At 36.2% G+C, this 19,333-nt stretch overlaps 1 protein-coding gene across 1 annotated transcript in view; it reads right to left on the reverse strand.

Moving 5' to 3' along the window:
- Window positions 1–1,332: 1,332 nt before the first annotated feature.
- gabbr1a (gamma-aminobutyric acid (GABA) B receptor, 1a) overlaps window positions 1,333–19,333 on the reverse strand; it is a 213,993-nt gene continuing 195,992 nt past the window's right edge. The window contains exons 22-24 of the mRNA XM_030157135.1: window positions 18,586–18,714; window positions 9,432–9,575; window positions 1,333–5,307 (exon numbers count right to left, since the gene is read on the reverse strand). Of these exons, the coding sequence (XP_030012995.1) occupies window positions 5,023–5,307; window positions 9,432–9,575; window positions 18,586–18,714 (558 nt within the window). The 3' untranslated portion in view covers window positions 1,333–5,022. The remainder of the gene's footprint in view (window positions 5,308–9,431; window positions 9,576–18,585; window positions 18,715–19,333) is intronic.

Here is a 19,333-nt window from a genome sequence, read left to right on the forward strand (position 1 = left end):
CCTCGCCCATATTGTAGCTTATTTTGGCATCAATCCAGCTGATGTCATCATGTCTATGTGTGTGGTGATGTCACCATATCAGTTGCCTCTATATATGTGCCAAGTTTGAGGTACACTGAAACAAAATTTGTGTTTTTATAGATATTTGAAATTTTGGCCATTATAAGTAAATGGGAGAAGACTTTTTTTTTTTTTTTTTTAATTAATAAAAAATGTGAACTTTGACCTACTTTTCCCAAAATGTAAACACATCTATTCTGGGTCACTGGTAATCTGTAAACCCAATTTGGTCTGAATTCAACCAAAAGTTTTGCTGCTACAGACATGCAAAATGTTGCCCAATATAAGTAAATGGGAAAATAAAAAGATTAAAAAAAATAATTCATAAAAAATCTAAACTTTGAGCTACTTTTCCCAAAATATAATGACATCTAGTCTCAGTTACTGGTAATCTATGATTCCAATTTGTTGTGAATTCAACCAATAGTTTTGCTGCTAGAGACATTTGAAATTCCACCTATTATAAGTAAATGGGAAAAAAAATGTATTAATTAAAAACTCATTGAAAAAAATTTTAACTTTGACCTACTGTTCCCAAAACGTAATCAGATCTATTCTGGGTCACTGGCAATCTATAAACCCAATTTGGTATGAATTTAACCAATAGCTTTGCTGCTAAAATGTTAACAAACAAACAAACTGAACCAAAAACAATACCCCTTGCCTCCCCTTTTTTTTTGGGGTGGGGGGGTGGGGGGGGCAGTAACAGGCACCATATGACAATAATCACATCTAAAAAGATAACAGAATAATCTTTAGTCCCATTATATAATTGAAGATGTCTGGTTTTACATGCATAAAACATTGTTTCTCCATTGAATTCTGAAGGTCCATTGAATTTATTGGCATCGATTTAGACAATAAGACCTACCTAAGATCTATGTTCAGTCACATGCCTCCACTTTTCTTCCATCATAATCTGTTATGGCCACAAATTTGAGGACAGCGTAACCTTGACCTTTGACCTCAAATACAAATGAGACAAACAGATAAACAACCTTATTGAGCAGTAGATGCATCTAAAAATACAGTACTTTTTTTCAGCAAACCCTTCAGTTCTAACTCTTTATTACGCTGTCTGATTAAGCATTAATACTTTGTAAAGAAAAAGTGCAAAATATTTGAAAATTTCTGCAAATGTAATGTTTTTTGGAGATTTTTTTTTTTTACAGCCATTTCCACTTGCACTTGACCTTTAAAAAAAAAACAAAAACAATTCCTTCTTTTATTTTACAATGCACTGTATAAAATACTAAACACAAACATACCCAGTGAAAAAACAATTATTTTATTTATGTTACCCATATATTTGCATACACATACTCTGAAATATATTAACATTTAAGATCTTAGATATAGTGAATACAAATATCCCCAAATCCATGTATATTGTCATATATGTGCAAGATTATAGAACACTCCCTAAATAATTTCTGCATTCATATGTTACACTATCAGATCCATGTACTGTACAGTTAATAAATATGGCCTATTTCATTCATTTATGTCTTGTGACCGTCATTCTCCAAACCCTGAGCTAACGTGTCAGTACAACAGCAACATAAAGTCTGCAGAGTTTAAAGTGCACATGGAATATTTAAAAATATTAGCTGTTTGATATCATTGCTTTATAAAATCTGGAAATAGCTCATGAATGAAATAGTACATCCAGATTAACTGTTGAATAAATACAGTATGTCGCATGACTTTATATCCCCTCTGAAACAGTTAAAACTGCAGTTACCCAAAGGCAACATGGGAAAAAAAAAAATTAAAATACAAAAACTGAACCTCTAACTGTAACGATGAGCATCCATCCAGATTGTCTGTTAAGGAAAAAATAAAAATAAAAACACATTCCTTCAAAAGAAAAGGCTCACAAGAATAACATAAAACAGATTGATATTTATAAAACCTTGAGGATTAAACTGTGCTTTCTCTGAATATCTACAGAAACGGCCACTTTTCACTGCATGCTGTAGAAAATATAAAGTGGTTTTCTGCCTGCAGAAAGTTTTCTTCTGGCAAGCAGGAGGTTTACAGTTTTGGATTTCCCTTTTCAGCTTTAAATATGTGAATATGTCCGCGAGTTACAGTAGATGCAGGACAAGGGCTTTATTTTATGGCTACTATTTTTCAGCTAGCGAGACAGTATCTCCAAAAATACATTGTTTAAACATTACTGTAAATGGCAGAACTATCAAAACTGTCCTTAATCATCAAGCTTCGAAAGCTTTTTCCTTTAACACGGGCCTGATGTTCATAAAGGAGCAGTTTCAACATTTTGGGAACATTATTTGCTTAGAAGATGGAAAGAAATTGAGTAAAACAACTGTAAAATCTCTCTTTTAAGGTTGTTTCTATCACCTTCTTTATTGTATTGTTGTGCCACATTTATACCATCAATTTGCTGATGTATTTTGTGCAGTGACGTGATGAATTAATGACTTCTGTGCAGTTTCCAGCAGCTGAACTTGTGTGACATAACTTCTTTCTTTAGAGTCAGAACAGGTTGGCTGATCTATAACTTGAACACACATTACGAATTTTCTGTATTTAGGAATCTCTTGATCAAAATAATAGCGCAAGATGCTATGGCACCAATGCAGATCCACCACTTCCTTTCTTACCTTTCACAATAAGAGCCATAGAGACGTGCACTATGTCATCAAACCTGGAGACTACACTGCACTACAAGACTGGATTTGAGTCATTCAGAACATTTCTCTGAGAGGTAACTCAATAAAAAAACCTACAGTTTAATACATGTCCTGTTTAAAAACATGTATTTATGGTATTATCATTACATTCTAGTTGAATAGACCATAAAGTAATTTAAGTAAAGAGGACATGACACCATTAACAGGCCATCAAATGAAAAAAACATAGAAACACAGAAACATAGGCCTAGTTGTTTTTAGATACATTATGTAGATTTGCTAAATACTGTGTGTTTAATAAAGGGTTTTTGGTGAAGAGACTCTCATTCTCCCTGACTGTTCACTGTTTGACACTGTGGACTTTCCTGAACAGTCATTTTTCATCTCAATTCCCAAAATGTTGAACTATTTCCTTAAATAAACTGGATTTTTAGATGCAGAGTTGTATCTGAACACAACAGACCATACATAAAAATGACCATGGCAACATTACGTTTTCCCCAAAAGTGAAGCCAGTGTGTCAGTTATTGCAATTCTCATCGCTTTTTAATCACACCAAGTCAAATATACATACATCAGATAACTTTTTAAAACAACCAGACAGAAATAATAACCTGAACACACATCAGCCAGGTGAAATCTACCTAATAAGACAGGAATCACCATAACTGTCTGTGTAATAGTGTGAACTAGACTGGATCAGCCGGAGGGATGCATATGATGGTGCCATTCTGAATTCTGAAAGTGTTTTCAGATTTTTTTTTTACATATCATTCCTTTTAGGTGACACAAAAACCTTTTGTAACCATGTGTTTTAAATCAGGGCAATCCAGAGTTTTGTCAAGCAAAAGTAAGCATAAAAGTAAACAAGCAACTTAACCAAGTCAGTCTAACTAACCTTTCACACATAAATAATAATACCTTTCAGATTACAATCGATAATTGTGATGAATAGTTTACCAACGAATGCACTTTCATTTTTAGCACCTTACATTTTTATGTTGATACATTTTATTATTTAAGTAAAAAAAGGAAATAACCAGCTAAAAAATGGTAGAAAGAGAGATCATGCTTTCTGAAAACTGTGAAAAATACCTTAAGATTATTGCTTCCTCTTAGTATTTCCTCTTACTGATTCCTTTTACTACTCTTACTTTCCTTCTTGCGCAACAAAAATTAAATCGAAAGCTGTTCAGTTGTAGTACTATATTCATTGTGAATATGCCTGTCATGTCATTAAATATCAGGGGTGCTTTAATGTATTTAAAATTATGATTTTATAAACTTTATTGCGAAATAGTGAAAATTTACACCACCATAAGTGCTGTCATTTTGTTTTGCAGTTGATGTAGTGAGAAAAGAAATCAGTTCAAATTGTAGATTAAATTTTTTGCCCATATCAAGCAGCATTATGTAGAAAATGTATTTGCTCTTAAGACAATATTTAATAATAACTGGAAAAATAACTGATCTTGAACAATCAATTACAACAGATTCTCTCGGACTGATCCAGTCTGGTCACTTCAAATAGGTGTCATTTCTGACCTATAATGCAGCCAACCACCAGGAGGCGGTCAACACATTTTGACTTCACTTTCAGGGAGCTACCGTGTCCATCTTTATATACTGTACATCATATGATTCTTGTCGGCCCTTCTGAATAGTTATGGCTATTTAATAATGCACATCATCGCTTCTCAGTGAAACCAGCCGCTCTGAGGAGGAAACACTGGGAAAAAAACTGTACATTGCTCCGTCCCTTGGTAAAATTTTTCAACTCTCCCTAAAAGTAAACAAAGAAGTTTAACAACAACCTCCATGACAAAACAGATCAGATATTACAGAACAATATAAATCACTACTTTATGTGCTTTTCTAGTCAACAAACTGGAGAGACAAAGGTGGAGACGAAATAGCAAAGACACACACAGACGTTTCCTTTTTGTTGACGCGGTGTCTCCACAACAGAACAGATAAGAAGGGAGAGGAATGATCAAACGTCTGTTCTTTGAGCTCTGAAAAGAGTGCTGTAAGTCTGCGATGTGCTTGTCACCACGTTGACCAGTCACACGTGAGATTTGACCTGTGAGGACGGGTGTTACCTGCGTGACTCCTCTCGAAGCTGCCGAAGTGTAAAGCACTCACGTGGACAAATTGTGCTTCCACACCCAAATGCAAAACAGTGTCACTACACCGCTGTGCTCATCTCCCAAACAAGTGAAAGTCACAGTGTGTCGCTGTGTTTTGTGTCCCCGTGTGCACTGTGCGCTCTCTCCTCTGCCCCACCTGCCCCGGAACTTGCCTATTTGTACAGCAGTGGGATCTGGCTGTTGTGACAGTGGTTGCGGCTCATCTTGCTGTCCGCCGGGTACAGGTTGGACGAGTTGGAGAATGAAGGCGGTAGGGAATGATTGTCCGTGGTGGGGTTGGGGTATCCGGGCGGAGGCAGCAGGGACTTGGGATCCTGCTGGGACGAGGGCAGCGGGGCGTTGTGGTTCTGATTCTGTCCTGTCGAGGGTCGGCGGCGGTTACGTAGAGCCTGACGCTCAGCCAGCTGGTTACGCAGCGCAGATACACGTTCTTCTTTCTGAGGACACAAGACAAGACTTGGTTGCAGACATGACAAAACCTGGTGTTGCTACACTAATCCTTAACCCTGTAAAGCACAGGTGTCAAACTCCGGTCCTTGAGGGCTGGTGTCCTGCATGTTTTAGAGATTTCTCTCTTCCAGCACACCTGGTTCAATTAATGATCAGCTCATCATCATGCTCTGCAGAAGCCTGATAATGATGTAACAGCTTCCAGGCCTGATGGAAGAGGGAAGTATCTGAAACATGCAGGATACCGGCCCTCAAGGACCTGAGTTTGACACCCCTGCTGTAAAACCTGAATCATTAAATCATTGACAGAAAATTCCAGTTGTTTGAAATTAGAGCCTTTATTGGTCCTTCTGAACAACCAAAAAAAAAAGTTTTTTTAAACATCAATTTTAATGTGTGAGTTTCAATTTTGTATCATATTTGATCTCAGTGCTCAAACATTATCATTTTTGAACAAACAAAAAACCATAATATAACACAAATATGTCTAACAAATTGGTAATTCCTTTTCAAATTTGGCAAAGTTCTGCCTCCTTTCTCCTTAATGACAATCTTGTAGTGTCACTGGAAAGGCCTCTGGTGAACAAATTCCTCCCCCCTGGTGGATTATCCATGTATTGCATGTATCTAATTGTATATATCAAGTTTTTCAAGAAAAAAAGGACATCACACTGATCATGTGAAGAGCTTCAAAACTCATGTATCAAATATGACACGTTTGGCGTTATAGGGTTAAAAGAGCATTAGTCTGGGTGTTTTGACTAAGGCTGTTTTACACATTTAATCTAGATTCTGATTTATTCTTCCCTGATCTGGTATTTATAATCTCACCATTGCCCATCGACAAGGGATGAGCAATGTGCATACTTCTGGCATCAGATAATTAAAATGTAGTGCTAATATACCTATATCTACCTTATATACATATATATAAGTGTATTTTTCACTGCATCTGGTATTCACTATAAACTAATATCAACACTGCATATTATAGTTTATTGCAAATATGATGGATATATATGCATTATTTGCTAAAACAATAACAAAATAATACAGCATAATTCTTAAATGAGAATTAGTCCGGGCCCCCTCGGTTCATTTTTGATTTCCAAAGAGTGTTATAAGCAAACTCAGACCAAGATATCCCTTAACGCTATTGAACAGATCTAGAGCCAATCAGACATGGACACAGACAAAAGCATCTGACCTGTCTCATATCAGGTAAATAAATGGTTGTGATTAGCTTTATTCGATCTACCCTCAGTGGAAATCAGTTTTAATGCAGTGCCAGACTGATGTGCCGGCACAAATGAACAATTGCTCCCAGGCAGAAGTATCTGGTCCGCAGGCTACAGATGACACATTTGTGCTTGATTGTGTTTGATTAAAGTAATCAGTACTGAAGCTCAAAGAGGCTATGATGTAGTTCATTTAGAACCTCTACAGGTCATGCCTAACATCGCCCATTAGCTGTTCTATAATCACTATAAATCACAGCTTCTTCATTATGGAAGCACACAGAAACCAAATGTGCAGTAATGTAATGATAACAATCTCTTTTCTGCTGAGTAATGTAGATATTCAGAGATATTTAGCATTGTGATTCCCAAGCAATACAACGATGCAAAGGAAACACACAAAGAGATTGTTCTGATTGGTAACAATTAACTGGATATCAGTTAACAGTGCAATTGTGGAAGTAGTGTTCAATTATAGTGGTTCTTGTTTTTGCTAGTAGAAGGCTGTTGGAAGCTGTTTTAATTTTATAATGCGAGTAAGTGAGGATACTGCTCAAGCATCTTCTTTCATTACAATATGGGACCAGAATGAGGAACAAATGATGAGTGTGATTTACACGTCTATGTGTGTTCAGACCTGGTATTAACTTGTGCCCTCAATGATCTGAGCTGTATGTGTATGCAGTGAGCATACACTGAGATCTAATCAGACTAACCTCAGAGTTGGTTTGGGACTTATTCTTTAAACAGTGAACAGATTAAAGAAGTAAGGGATGGTTATCATTAAGATGGTTTTATCAGTGCTACCTCTCTTATCGATACTTTTGTTGATCTAATGATTTAATGGTATTCTTAATGGTCAAGGTCAAGGTAAACTTTATTATCCCCAAGGGACAATTTGTTCTACAGCCAGCAGTATCACACGGACAACAAACCAACAATAAATACAATAAATAATCCATTAAAAACAATAGCACCAACATTACAAAGAATGGTTCGTATTTTAGGTTAGGCTTAGGTTACAGTTTAAATTGTGAGCACAATTATTTGCTTTATTTTCTCATTTGTAGCTTATTCTTATATAATTAATACTTAATTAATGCTCTTTATTAGGAAAGTTCAAAAGTTAAAAAAAAAGGAAAGTGTAAAAGCATCGTTTTAAATTAATGAATTATTTATTGTATAAGAAAATAGTCTTGCATTCATCATTTACAAATATAAAACTGAATGCAGGGTTGTCTGTATTATGACAGTGGTTTTCTTGCAGCTCCCTGATCTCTAAGCCTCCTGACCGACAAATCAGATGTTAATGCTTTGATCATTTCACATTAACCCTTTATCGGGCAAGTGACTATTTTTGGTTATTTCCACACACATTACCAGACATTGACAGCAACAGTTCCAGTGAGGACAGTGAGTCAACAATCTCAGGTCCAGTGTGGTCTACAGGGTCTGTAAGGTCCACCTCTGCATAAACAGTGAGTGTACCTGCTTTGTTAGGTACCATGAAGTAATGGTACTAATGTAAGGAATGATGTTCAAAGGGATAATGTGGATGTGGACAGGGGTCTGGATCCGCACTTAATGCTGGTCTAATGCTCTAAAAGTGATGTTCTAACGCTCTAAAATACATGTTCCTTTCACCGTACATGTATTTTTCTTGTATTTTTTTATTTCTGTTTCTTGGAATTATTATTTTTTGTCACATATAGGCAAGGAACCAAATACAGTAACTTCACTGACCTTTATTTTCTACATGACAATAAATTTTTTTTTTTAATTTCACAAAAGTAATAAAGTCTTGTTTTCCTCCAATAACATACTAAGGTCTTTGATTGTTCTATAAAGGGTTAAATTCATGATTCGACCCATAACAAAGAAAATCAGTTGCTGCTAATCACTTTTAATCATTGATTCTTGTTTATATTTGTCTTTCAGGATGCTAGTATTGAGGTACATAACATAAACAAAGCAACTGTTCATTTCTCCATCTCGTACTTGACACATTTTCACTAGATTTTATGACAGATAATAGTCACGTTTCTGCCCAAATATGTAAAAGACTTGTTGAAATGGTCAAAGTTCTCCTACTGACATTGATGGTGGATTGATTCCTTTATATCAGCTTTTCCAGTGAGTAATAGGCAAGAAAACCTTCCACCTTAAAAGCTGCTGGTAGCCTTTAAGCTGCTCAATGAATAAAATGTGAAAATTAAATAATGTAAAATCCAGTCTGGTGAACTTGAAATCTATACTTTACAAGCTTACAGATGGGCTTGTTCATTACGTATGGAGTTGGGAGGTGAGATCAAATCATAAGTAATCACTGGAGACGTATGTGTAGATGCACTTTAAAGCCAGGTGTGAACAGATGCTGTAGAAAAAGCAGACGTTAATGCAGTGTGAAGACAGTGGAGGTGGGAGGATGTGTAGATTTCATGGCTACTTATTAATTATGCTTTTGTCAGCTTGGGTCTCTGGTTCACACTAGATATAATTCTGGGTCCCACGTTCAAAATATTTTAGAGCCCTAAGCCAAAAATGAACTTGTGAACAGCAAACCAATTTAATTGAATAAAGATGAGGATATGATTTGTAAGAACAAATAGTTTCTAATCATGAAATTATCACCTAAATCCTAATTCAGCACAGTGTGTTCATTTGCGAGGTGTGAAAAATTAAAACCGCAAATACGCCAACTCATATATTATCATTACACATGCGCATACATTATGGGAATGTGTACTTTCGATGTATATCAGTCTGTATAATGTGTCTGCCTCCAGGCTGAGCTGAAAAGTTAATGTGGAAGTGTAAATATTATGTGTTGCATTCAAATGTGCATATATTTCCGATGGTATGTGGGTTTTCACCTCCTGGATGATCTTCTGCAGCTCCCGGTTCTCTCTCTCCAGCTGTCGGGACTTCTCCTCGTCATTGTTGTTAGTGGACGAGCCAGTTTTCAGGGTGTCCTGCTGCTCCGACTGCCATTCCCCACGGGTGATCAGACGCCGCATCTGGACCAAAATGAAAAAAAAATTAATTAAAAAAAAAAAAAGATAGGACACAAATGCAGAATGAATAATGCACCCCATGATACATAAACACTTTTAGCCAAATCTGTCACACTTGTCAGAAACTTAAAATGTTATTGCAACTGGAAGAGAATTTAAAGATTTGATTATTTCTTTTTTTTTTTTTTTGTTCGGTGCTGTGCCGTTCCCACTGTGCACCTCAAGAAATAGACATTTAAGCAGTAGGGATGATATTGTGATGCTTCTTCCTGGGAATTTCAGTTAATGAAGGTTGAGTTTCTGTAGGTGGCACTGCACGGCAATCACGAACATTAATGCTTCTATTAAAGATGAAGAACACTGTGGCTGCTGTCTGACAAGTAAAGAGTCCGTATCTACCACATACAGGGATCCAAACAATAAAAAAAAAGACTACTGTCATTTGCAGAGGTGGGAAGTAGAGTTTTCATGCAGACTTATTTATGGATACGGCGCATTTATTCCTTCTGGGAGCTTTTTACTTTTATTCAAAACAAGCATCTGCACTTTATACTCCTTATGTATTTATTGGGTTATTAGTGCTGTTTTAATCAAAATTAAAACATATTTCAACAAAGTGGAAGCAACATGAATACAGAAAAGATACATATGACAAAATAACGAGACAAAGCAATATGAATAAATAGATGTAGAAGTCCTAAAAAGATGTAGGATAACAAAAATTACAAAAATGACTATATATGTATAACAAGACACAAATGTAAAATATGTAACAAAACATATGATGTAAAGAAATGTGACAAATTAAAGATTAAGGCAAACAAATGTAAAAGATGTAGCAAATTTTCCTTAAAAAAATGTAACAAGACATAACAAAATAAAAACTATGTTAAAGATGTACAAAGATGTAAACGACATAAGAAAACAAAAATTATGTAAAGGACATAGCAAGATGTAAAAGATGTAAAAAAACAAAAAAAAAAACAAAACAAAAAAACAATTATGTCAAATATGTAACAAAACTAAATGGAATTAAATGAAGGATGTAACAAAATGTAGAAGGTGTAACAAACATAAAGAATGCAACAAAACAAAAATTTGTGTGAAAGATGTAATTAAACAAAAGTTATGTAACAAGATGTAAAAGATGTAAAAGACCTAATAAAACAAAAATAACATAAAAGATGTCACAAGATATAAAAAGACAACAGAAAACTAAAGAATGTAAAAAAAAAAAGTCAAAGATGTAAGAGAACAAAAATGATGTAAAATATGTCATACAATAGATAAGATATAAAAGATGCAAAACAAAAATAATGGAACATTTCTTACAAAACACGAAAGGCAACAAATATAATGTACAATACATAATATGTAACAAGGTGCAAAAGACAGCAAAAGTTACAGAAGAGCTATATAATGAGATGTAAAAGAAATAATAAGACAAACTTAAATTACCTGACAAAATATAAAGGACATACGGCAAAAAGGTTAAAACTGTAACAATAGAAAATGCAACAAGAGGAGCTAACATGACCTAAAAAGATGTAAAAGTCAACAAGACCTAAGAAGACAAAAATGATGTTTAATGCATAAAAACACATAAAAGATGGAGCAATGAAACAAAAAGCAATGAAACAAGAACGAGACACATATTTGTATTCTCTTTGATTCCATGATGTAGTGCTTATCTCGCTCCTTTTCTTTAATTTAATGTCATGTTCTTTTCCTGTGTATTATAAGCTTGCAAATAATGTCCTTCAAAGCCCTACTTGTGACATTTATCCTTTTAACATCTTTCAAAGCCTGGAATTTTTCCATTTTTCTGCAGTAAAGAAGATGAGTCACTACATCTACTTCCACCACAGCCTTTTGTTCCTGCACTTCTGCTGGAGTAAAGAATGTGTGTACCTTTTCCACTTGGACTCATTCATTGTTGCGACCAGTCTAATACTGCAGAGCACATTTTGTGAGTTTATAATGCAGAACGTACAGAGTAAAGTTCCAGAGTTGGTTCGTTTTCGTGCTGCATGCAGAGCAGGCTGGACTGAGTCAGGAAAGAGCCTCACATAAAAGCTGGCTGCCGTCAAACAGCCATGTCCATTCAAGTCCAGCCAGAATGTTTTTCAGCACTTTTTCATTCCAATAGAATAGTTTGAACAAGTTGGTATTCGCTAATGTGTGTGCATTTTAAGCCTGCTAGTGATAATCTGTATCAGTGGGGTTTTTTTGCCTCTGCCTAGCAAGCCCGGATTAACCATATGGGCAACTGGGCAATTGCCCAGGGGCCCGCGACCTCTGAAGGGCCCTGGGTAGCTCGGGCATAACGAAAATATCTGGTTATCTTTTGCTTATAAATGAAACTGTCCGCTGCCCGGAGCCTTTGCACTGCACAGAAACCCTGCTCCTGCTGTCTGTGACTGTGAGCTGAGACCCTTTCCTCATTGGTCAGTCCAAAAAGCGAATCAGCGGTGACGCAAATCAACGTGTGTGCACTGAGCAGGATGTGAGACGTCAAGAACTGCGCAACATACGCGACGTACGCGAATCAAAACATTGCAAACATGGAGAAGCAGCTAAGTGGAAGCGCCAAACGAAAATTAAAAAAGGAGAGGGACATTAAAAAAGCTGAAAATTGGCCTTGACAAGAGGCTATAGTGGTGCATTTGTAGTTCTTCGAGCATTTACACATTTGTACATCAAAATGCATTTGATGATAGTTAGATATTGAAGTATGGGGTATATTTACATATATTCCTGGAACTTATTCTGTATTTTGCCAGATTATAGGGATCCTGGGGTTGTGATGATGGGCCCTTGAATATTGTTGCCCAGGGTACAATGAAGTATTAATCTGGCCCTGCCGCCAAGGAATGACGGAGGTTACGCTTTCATTGGGGTTTGTCTGTTTGTCTGTTAGCAAGATACCTCAAAAAGTTATGGAGGGATTTTCATGAAGTTTTCAGGAAATGTTGATACTGGCACAAGGAACAAATGATTACTTTTTGGTGGTGACTGGGGGGGGGGGGGGGGGGGCTGATCTGCCTTGGCGGAGGTCTGAGCTGTCCAAGTGCTTTTCTAGTTAATTACTTTGGTTGTTTTTGTTCATTTTGTTGCTCATTTTCTCCATGTTATTTATTATTTTGTAGATTTTCTTATTTGTTTTCTTCATTTTGTTCATTTTATTTATTATTTTACTTGTTTTTGTTCATATTCTCGTCTTTTTTCCAATTTCATTCAGTTTGGGGCTTATTTTGTTCATGTTACTTATTATTTTGTTGATATTTTATTCATTTTTGTTCCTTTTATTCATTACTTTTGGCTGTTTTTGTTCATTTTGTTGCTCATTTTCACTTTTTTTTGTTTTACATAATTTTAGTCTATTACATCCTTCCTTTTTCATGTTATTACCTACACCAAGTGTAACGGTGTAGGTTAGGTTTTCAACAGGGTTTGCCTGTCTGTTAGCAAGATAACTCAAAAAGTTATAGATGGATCATGAATTTTTCAGGAAATGTTGATACTGGCACAAAGAACAAATTATTAAATTTTGTTGGTGTTGGGGGTGGGGCTGATCTGCCTTGGCAGAGGTCTGGGCTCTCCAAGTGTTCTTCTAGTTTTTTCATAAAACTTCCAATAAGACATCTTTGATCACAGTGAATGTATTGAATTCATAAAGAAACATGAAAGAAATGCATTAAAAACAAAGTTGTAATTTATCTCTTTTTGAAACACCAGGTTTAACAATTCATGATGTGGCTGTAAAATGTCACAAAATGTTAATTTATGCACACATTCTCCTCCTCTCATGATTTATAGTGAGTGTTAGGCCTAAAGTGAATTAGGTTGTGGTGATTTGTTATTCTTAAAAAGTGGGTCCCTGGAAAAACGTAGGGAAACACTGCTCTATATGAGTGAGTGTGTGTGTGTGTGTGTTTGTGTGTGTGTTCAGCTGCAAAGTTGTGTTGTGCTGAGTAGAGAGTCGCTTTCACTGTTTGACAAATATGAGAGAAATAACTGATGACAAACACATGAAGAATTGCATTGATCGCACAGACAGACTGGGGATATCCTCATTAGACGGACTGCTTCAGAAAACGTTGATGGCAGCAACTTGACAACTGTGGGGTCAGCTTTAAAAGATCTTGTGAAAACTACTTTTTCCATAGATGTTTGATGAGAGAATGAATGAATGATCTTCATTTAAAGTGTGTTTTTCACAGCAGATCAATTTTTAAGACGGTCCACAGACACTCACATTCTGTCATTCTACACTTTAAAATGTTTTTTTGTTTCATCAGTTTTCTACATTTTAATTTGATGCAACTTATCAAAAAGATAAATGTCGGTTCAGGCGGTTTGCATCTAAAACCAGTTTAAATTCCTACACTAGATCAGACCATGAAAGTGAAAAGTGACTGAACTTTATGTAACAGTCCTGCTTCATTTCAAATTGAATCTCCTCCCTATCTTAGACATTTAAAGCAGTTTCATGTAGTATTAATCTATGTAGAATTTCCTGGCTCTCAACAGCAGGGGGAAGTCACATACCAGTAAAGGCTTAGAACTACCAAAACCACCAACGAACCACCTGTATGTATCCACAGACTGTATCACTCACTGAATAAAGTATAAAGCTCATTGTTTACACACATTTGTATTATAAAATCATCAAGATTTCTGCTTCAAACTAAATAAAGGCTTATTTTGACAGTCGCTCATAACACTGGGTCTTATAATCTTCCTGTGCTGCATCAGCTGATAGTTTACATTAGAGCTCTGTTAGCTTAGCTCTGTTTTTAGACAGAAAACAGCCACAGTAAAACCATAAATCACCTCCACTTACTGTACAGTCTGTGTCGTCAATATCTCCGCTAAAGATCTGTTTGGAATCGTCCAAACAAGGTCAGAACAGTCACAGTTTAGTCAGTTTAGTAACCGTGGAGCAACCAATGGCAACTTAGGAAAGATAACATCCCATAATAACTTCATACCTTCATAAGCCTCATAATCAAACTCACCCGTGTAGAAGAATCACTGACATTTCAGCATCAAACTCTTTTTTTTTCATTAAGAGCTGTGTTCAGTGGTGAAAATCACAACTATTCTTAACACTCTAAGGATAATTTTATGTCACTTTTACCCCTTGGCAGCAAGGTTATAATAGTTTTGGATTTTTCATAATAGTTTAGTTTTATTTAGTTTTGACTTTTTTTTCTCTAATTCAGTTAGTTTTAATTCGTTTTTAGAGCAGGTTTGCTAGTTTTTATTAGTTTTTGTTATTTTCTAAATGCTTAGTTTTAGTTTAGTTTTAGTATTAATTTTAGTTTTGTCGTATCTTTTATCTTCTTCGCCGTCGTATTCAAATAAATCCCAGACAGGACTCAGCTGTTTTCTCCCAACTTTAGTCTCCATGTTTCCAGGTAGAGTGGGGACCAGAAAATGACTGTAAACCACAAGTGACCACAAGTGACGGACCGTTTAATATCATATGGTGCCAGCAGCTAAAATTGCTTGAGGGAAATAAATCGATTTTATATCAATCCGACACTGACAAAGACGAAAACAAAGGGAATTTTATCCATAATTTTTATGTTTCAGTTAGTTTTATAAGCACACAACACAGTTTCAGTTAGTCATCATTTTTTTCTTTTAATTATGTTTTTTATTTATTTCAGTTAACGAAAACGTTTTTTCAATTCTAGTTTTCGTCATTTCGTTAGTTTTCGTTAACGATAATAACCTTGCTTGGCTGAGGGGTACTGTAATCGTTTTGTTGTCTGTCTGTCTATTCAACAACATAATTGCATCATCTGAAGAATGCATTGAGAAATCTGCACCAAATTTTATACTGTGGATGCATCTTGGTATGGAGCAGAAGCTTGTTGAAAATGGATAACCTTGACCTACTTTTTCAAGGTCAAAGGGCCTTGTGCCTTATGCAGTTATAATATCTGAGTACTTCCAAATATAAATATGTATGTAATAAGTTTTACACAAAGACAATCTAATCTAAATTATAGGGCAGTAACTTTCAACAGAATCTTACACTATATTTGGTTGAGGGGTATTAAAAGTGCGCAGCATGTTATGGTTTAATATGCAAAAGTAGAAACACTGCATATAGCCTGTTTAAAGTTACAGTTCACCTCCCCAAATGATTGAACAGAATAAGTTCCTTGATACAATATGCAAAGTCATTATCACTGCACCTCAAGCTTAGTTCTGCCCATGTTAATTGCAGAGGGTTACAAATTAAACTGGATAGAAACTGGGGGCCAAAAGGAAATCATCCTACGTTTTGACATTCCATTAAACCATAAAGACCCAAACATCCACCGTCGACCAAAAGATTCTACTGATCTAAACTGTTGATCCACTAATCCTATCAATCCATGTAAATAATTGGTGTAAAATACAGTTTGTCATCTTTTCATGGTCATCAGATATGACCCATTTGGGCTGCGTAGAGGCTCCGTAGTGAACATGGAAACACCGTCATCTTCTACAGCATTAATTCACCAGTAAAACCCATGGAGTTTGATCAATGACAGTGGATGGACACACTGTGTTTATGTTCAGTTAATGATAGATTTTACTGAAAAAGTCACTTTATCTTCATTTTTTTGTGTTTTGATACAATAACCTTTGAATTCACTCTGACCTTTTATGAACATCTACATGATCAGTCAATTAAATATAGGAAAATAGATGATTTTCACATGGAAAAAAATGAAAAATTCAGAGGATAATATTATAATGAATTGTGATAAATCACTTTGGAAAGGTTAAATAGAGAAAAACGTATTTGGGAACTGACATAAAAGTTACATTGGGTCTTTATGGGTTAAAGGAAACTTTGGCTCAACATTATTCTTTCCTTTGAAGAGACGATTCTGAAAAGCATCCATTTGTTCTTTTTTTTAGGAGTGCTGAGTTGAGACAGGTGTATTTTCTTTGCCTTTGTAATCAAGAGTGGAAATCTGACTTCAACTTGAAGAAGTGACGAAAATACAAATGCCTGCAAATACTGCTGTCATATTTATTTCTGCAAAAAATAGTTGCCCTGCCAGTTCTTTTGTGAACGTGCCACTGCCTTGATCGCTCCATCTTGACTGTCTGACTCAATGCCAGTGACTCTCAGTATGTGAACATATCTTTAAAAATAAATTGGGAGGCCCCGGTGTTGACGAAATACAAACAAGCCAGAGAGTTTTTGAGAATAATAATAAGAATAAAAATAATAACAACAGATTCAGCTAGACATTTGTCTGCTTTTAGCACAGCACCAAACCCAATTATGGAGACAGGGTCTTTATCCCTTGGTTTGTGTATTTTTTGTTATAACAGTTTGTTGATCTGTGGTCAGTTGGTTGTGGTCTGTGTGTATGGACTGTATGAATAAGCTACAAATTAATTGGCCTTCTGGGATTAACCCTCAAGGACCTAAACAGCCAGTGGCGATTAAAAGCATCAAGTGATATAAAATGTTTAATATCTTCTGAAGCACTAATCCTATCAATGCATGCAAATACTTTGGGTAAAATGCAGTTTTTCAGCTATTCAGTGACACCACATATGGCACGATTGGACGTAAAAAGGCTCTGTAGTGAACGTGGAAACATCATGTCATGTTCATGCGCAATAAATAATGCGAGATATTTCCCTAAAATGCACTAAAAACAAAGTAATGAGCCTGGTCTGAAAATATATTGGGCAAAAAGTCACCTAATTTAACATCTTTGGAATTGGTTACTTCCCATATATTCAGTAAATTAACAGAAGCCACTTTTTTCTTTTTTTCCAACCCATATAAAACACAAGATATGTAATTCTCCGTCTTTACAAGAACTCTTAACCTGTTTATAATTGCAAAGGTAAAGTGATTCTATAACACAGTAACACTCCTCATGTTCCTGTTCCTGGACTGTAGGACACACACACACACACACACACACACACAGTTCACATTGCACTTTACCCTTTGCACAGACTCATTCATTCATTGCCTCCGCCAAGGAATGGTGGAGGTTATGTTTTCATCGGGGTTTGTCTGTCTGTCTGTTTGTTTGCAAGTTAACTCAAAAAGTTATGGACAGGTTTGGATGACATTTTCAGGAAATGTTGATACTGGCACAAGGAAATAATGAGTGCATTTTGATGGTGATTGGAGGGGGGGGGGGGACTGATCTGCCTTGGTGGAGGCCTGTACTCTCCAAGAGGTTATGTTTTCATTGGGGTTTGTCTGTCTGTTTGTTTGTTTGACTGTTAGCAAGATGATGCAAAAAGTTATGGACGGATTTGGATGAAATTTTCAGGAAATGTTGATACTGGAACAAATAATACAATTTTGGTGATGATGGGGGGGTTGTTTGTCTGTCTTTTAGAAAGATAACTCAAAAATTTATGAAAGGATTTTGATGAATTTTAAGGAAATGTGGATACTGGCACAAGGAACAGATGACTAAATTTTGGTGGTGATTGGGGGGGCAGATTTTTTGTTTGTTTGTTTGTCATGCCTGTTAGGAAGATAACTCAAAAAGTTATGGAAGGATTCTGATGAGTTGATGATTTGGTGGTGATGGGGGGGCTGATCTGCCTTGGTGGAGGTCTGTGCTCTCCGAGTGCTTTTCTAGTTCATTCATTCATTCATTCATTGCACAGACTCTCTAAACACTCTCTTGCACTGACTCCTTGTGGAAATTTAAAGTAGTGATACAGCTGGAAGCTGTAAATTTCCTTATGGGATGAATAAAGTATCTATCTATCTATCTATCTATCTATCTATCTATCTATCTATCTATCTATCTATCTATCTATCTATCTATCTATCTATCTATCTATCTATCTATCTATCTATCTATCTATCTATCTATCTATCTATCTAGTTATTTTACCTTTCCCATTGGCTGTGTACTCAGTGTCTTTGTGAAAACATCTGTTGACCTTAGTTTTACTCCACTAAAAGTGTACGCATCAAGTGTGTGAAGTTGTCAGTCGTGTGTCAAAGCACCTTGGGAACAAAAAGCACCACCAGAGTGATGTAGGCAGAGAAGACGATTGCCAGAGAGGCGAAGGCGAAGGAGGCATCCTGCTGCGAAGACAGAATCATCGTCACCGGAGCCGTGATCAGGCACAACACCTGCCGGAGGAGAGAGATGCACCGTCAGAGAGCCACAGAGGAAACACAAGAAGAAACAAAGGAAGAGGAAGAAGTGCAAGAGAAAGTACAGAGAAAGCAGGGGGGGGGGGGGGGGTTGAGTAGAGGAGGAGGAGGAGAAGAAGTCAGGAGAGTGAGAAGGGAGGCGAATCACATCCATAAAAGCATTAGGCATCTGTTTATCATTCCGGGGAGGGCTCCCATGTGAAAACAGCATTAAAAAGTCATGACTGATGTGGAAACGGCACGCTGACAATCACCACATTGTCATCTCATCAAGACCTGGAGCTCGGAGCTTAGCAATGAGGAAGCAGCTCTCTTTAAAGACACCATTAACTATTGACTTCATTGCTAAAGTGAATTGTGTGCATCATAATGTGAAATGTTAGCAATAGGATTGTCTAACATTATGGAGTCGTGTGATGGACTAAGTGTGTGAGTTCTCCCAGTCATTTAACGCCTTCATAAATAAACATGAATGATTGATCGACAATAACTGCTGCTGGGTGAATCTGAGGTAGAAATTGATTAAAATGCTTCCCCTATTTTTGTTTTGCATATGTATCATCACATCTGAGAGGAGTATTTTGTCCAAATACTC

This window comes from Sphaeramia orbicularis, chromosome 16 (genome assembly GCF_902148855.1).
Source record: "Sphaeramia orbicularis chromosome 16, fSphaOr1.1, whole genome shotgun sequence".
NCBI classification, from domain to species: Eukaryota; Metazoa; Chordata; class Actinopteri; order Kurtiformes; family Apogonidae; genus Sphaeramia; species Sphaeramia orbicularis.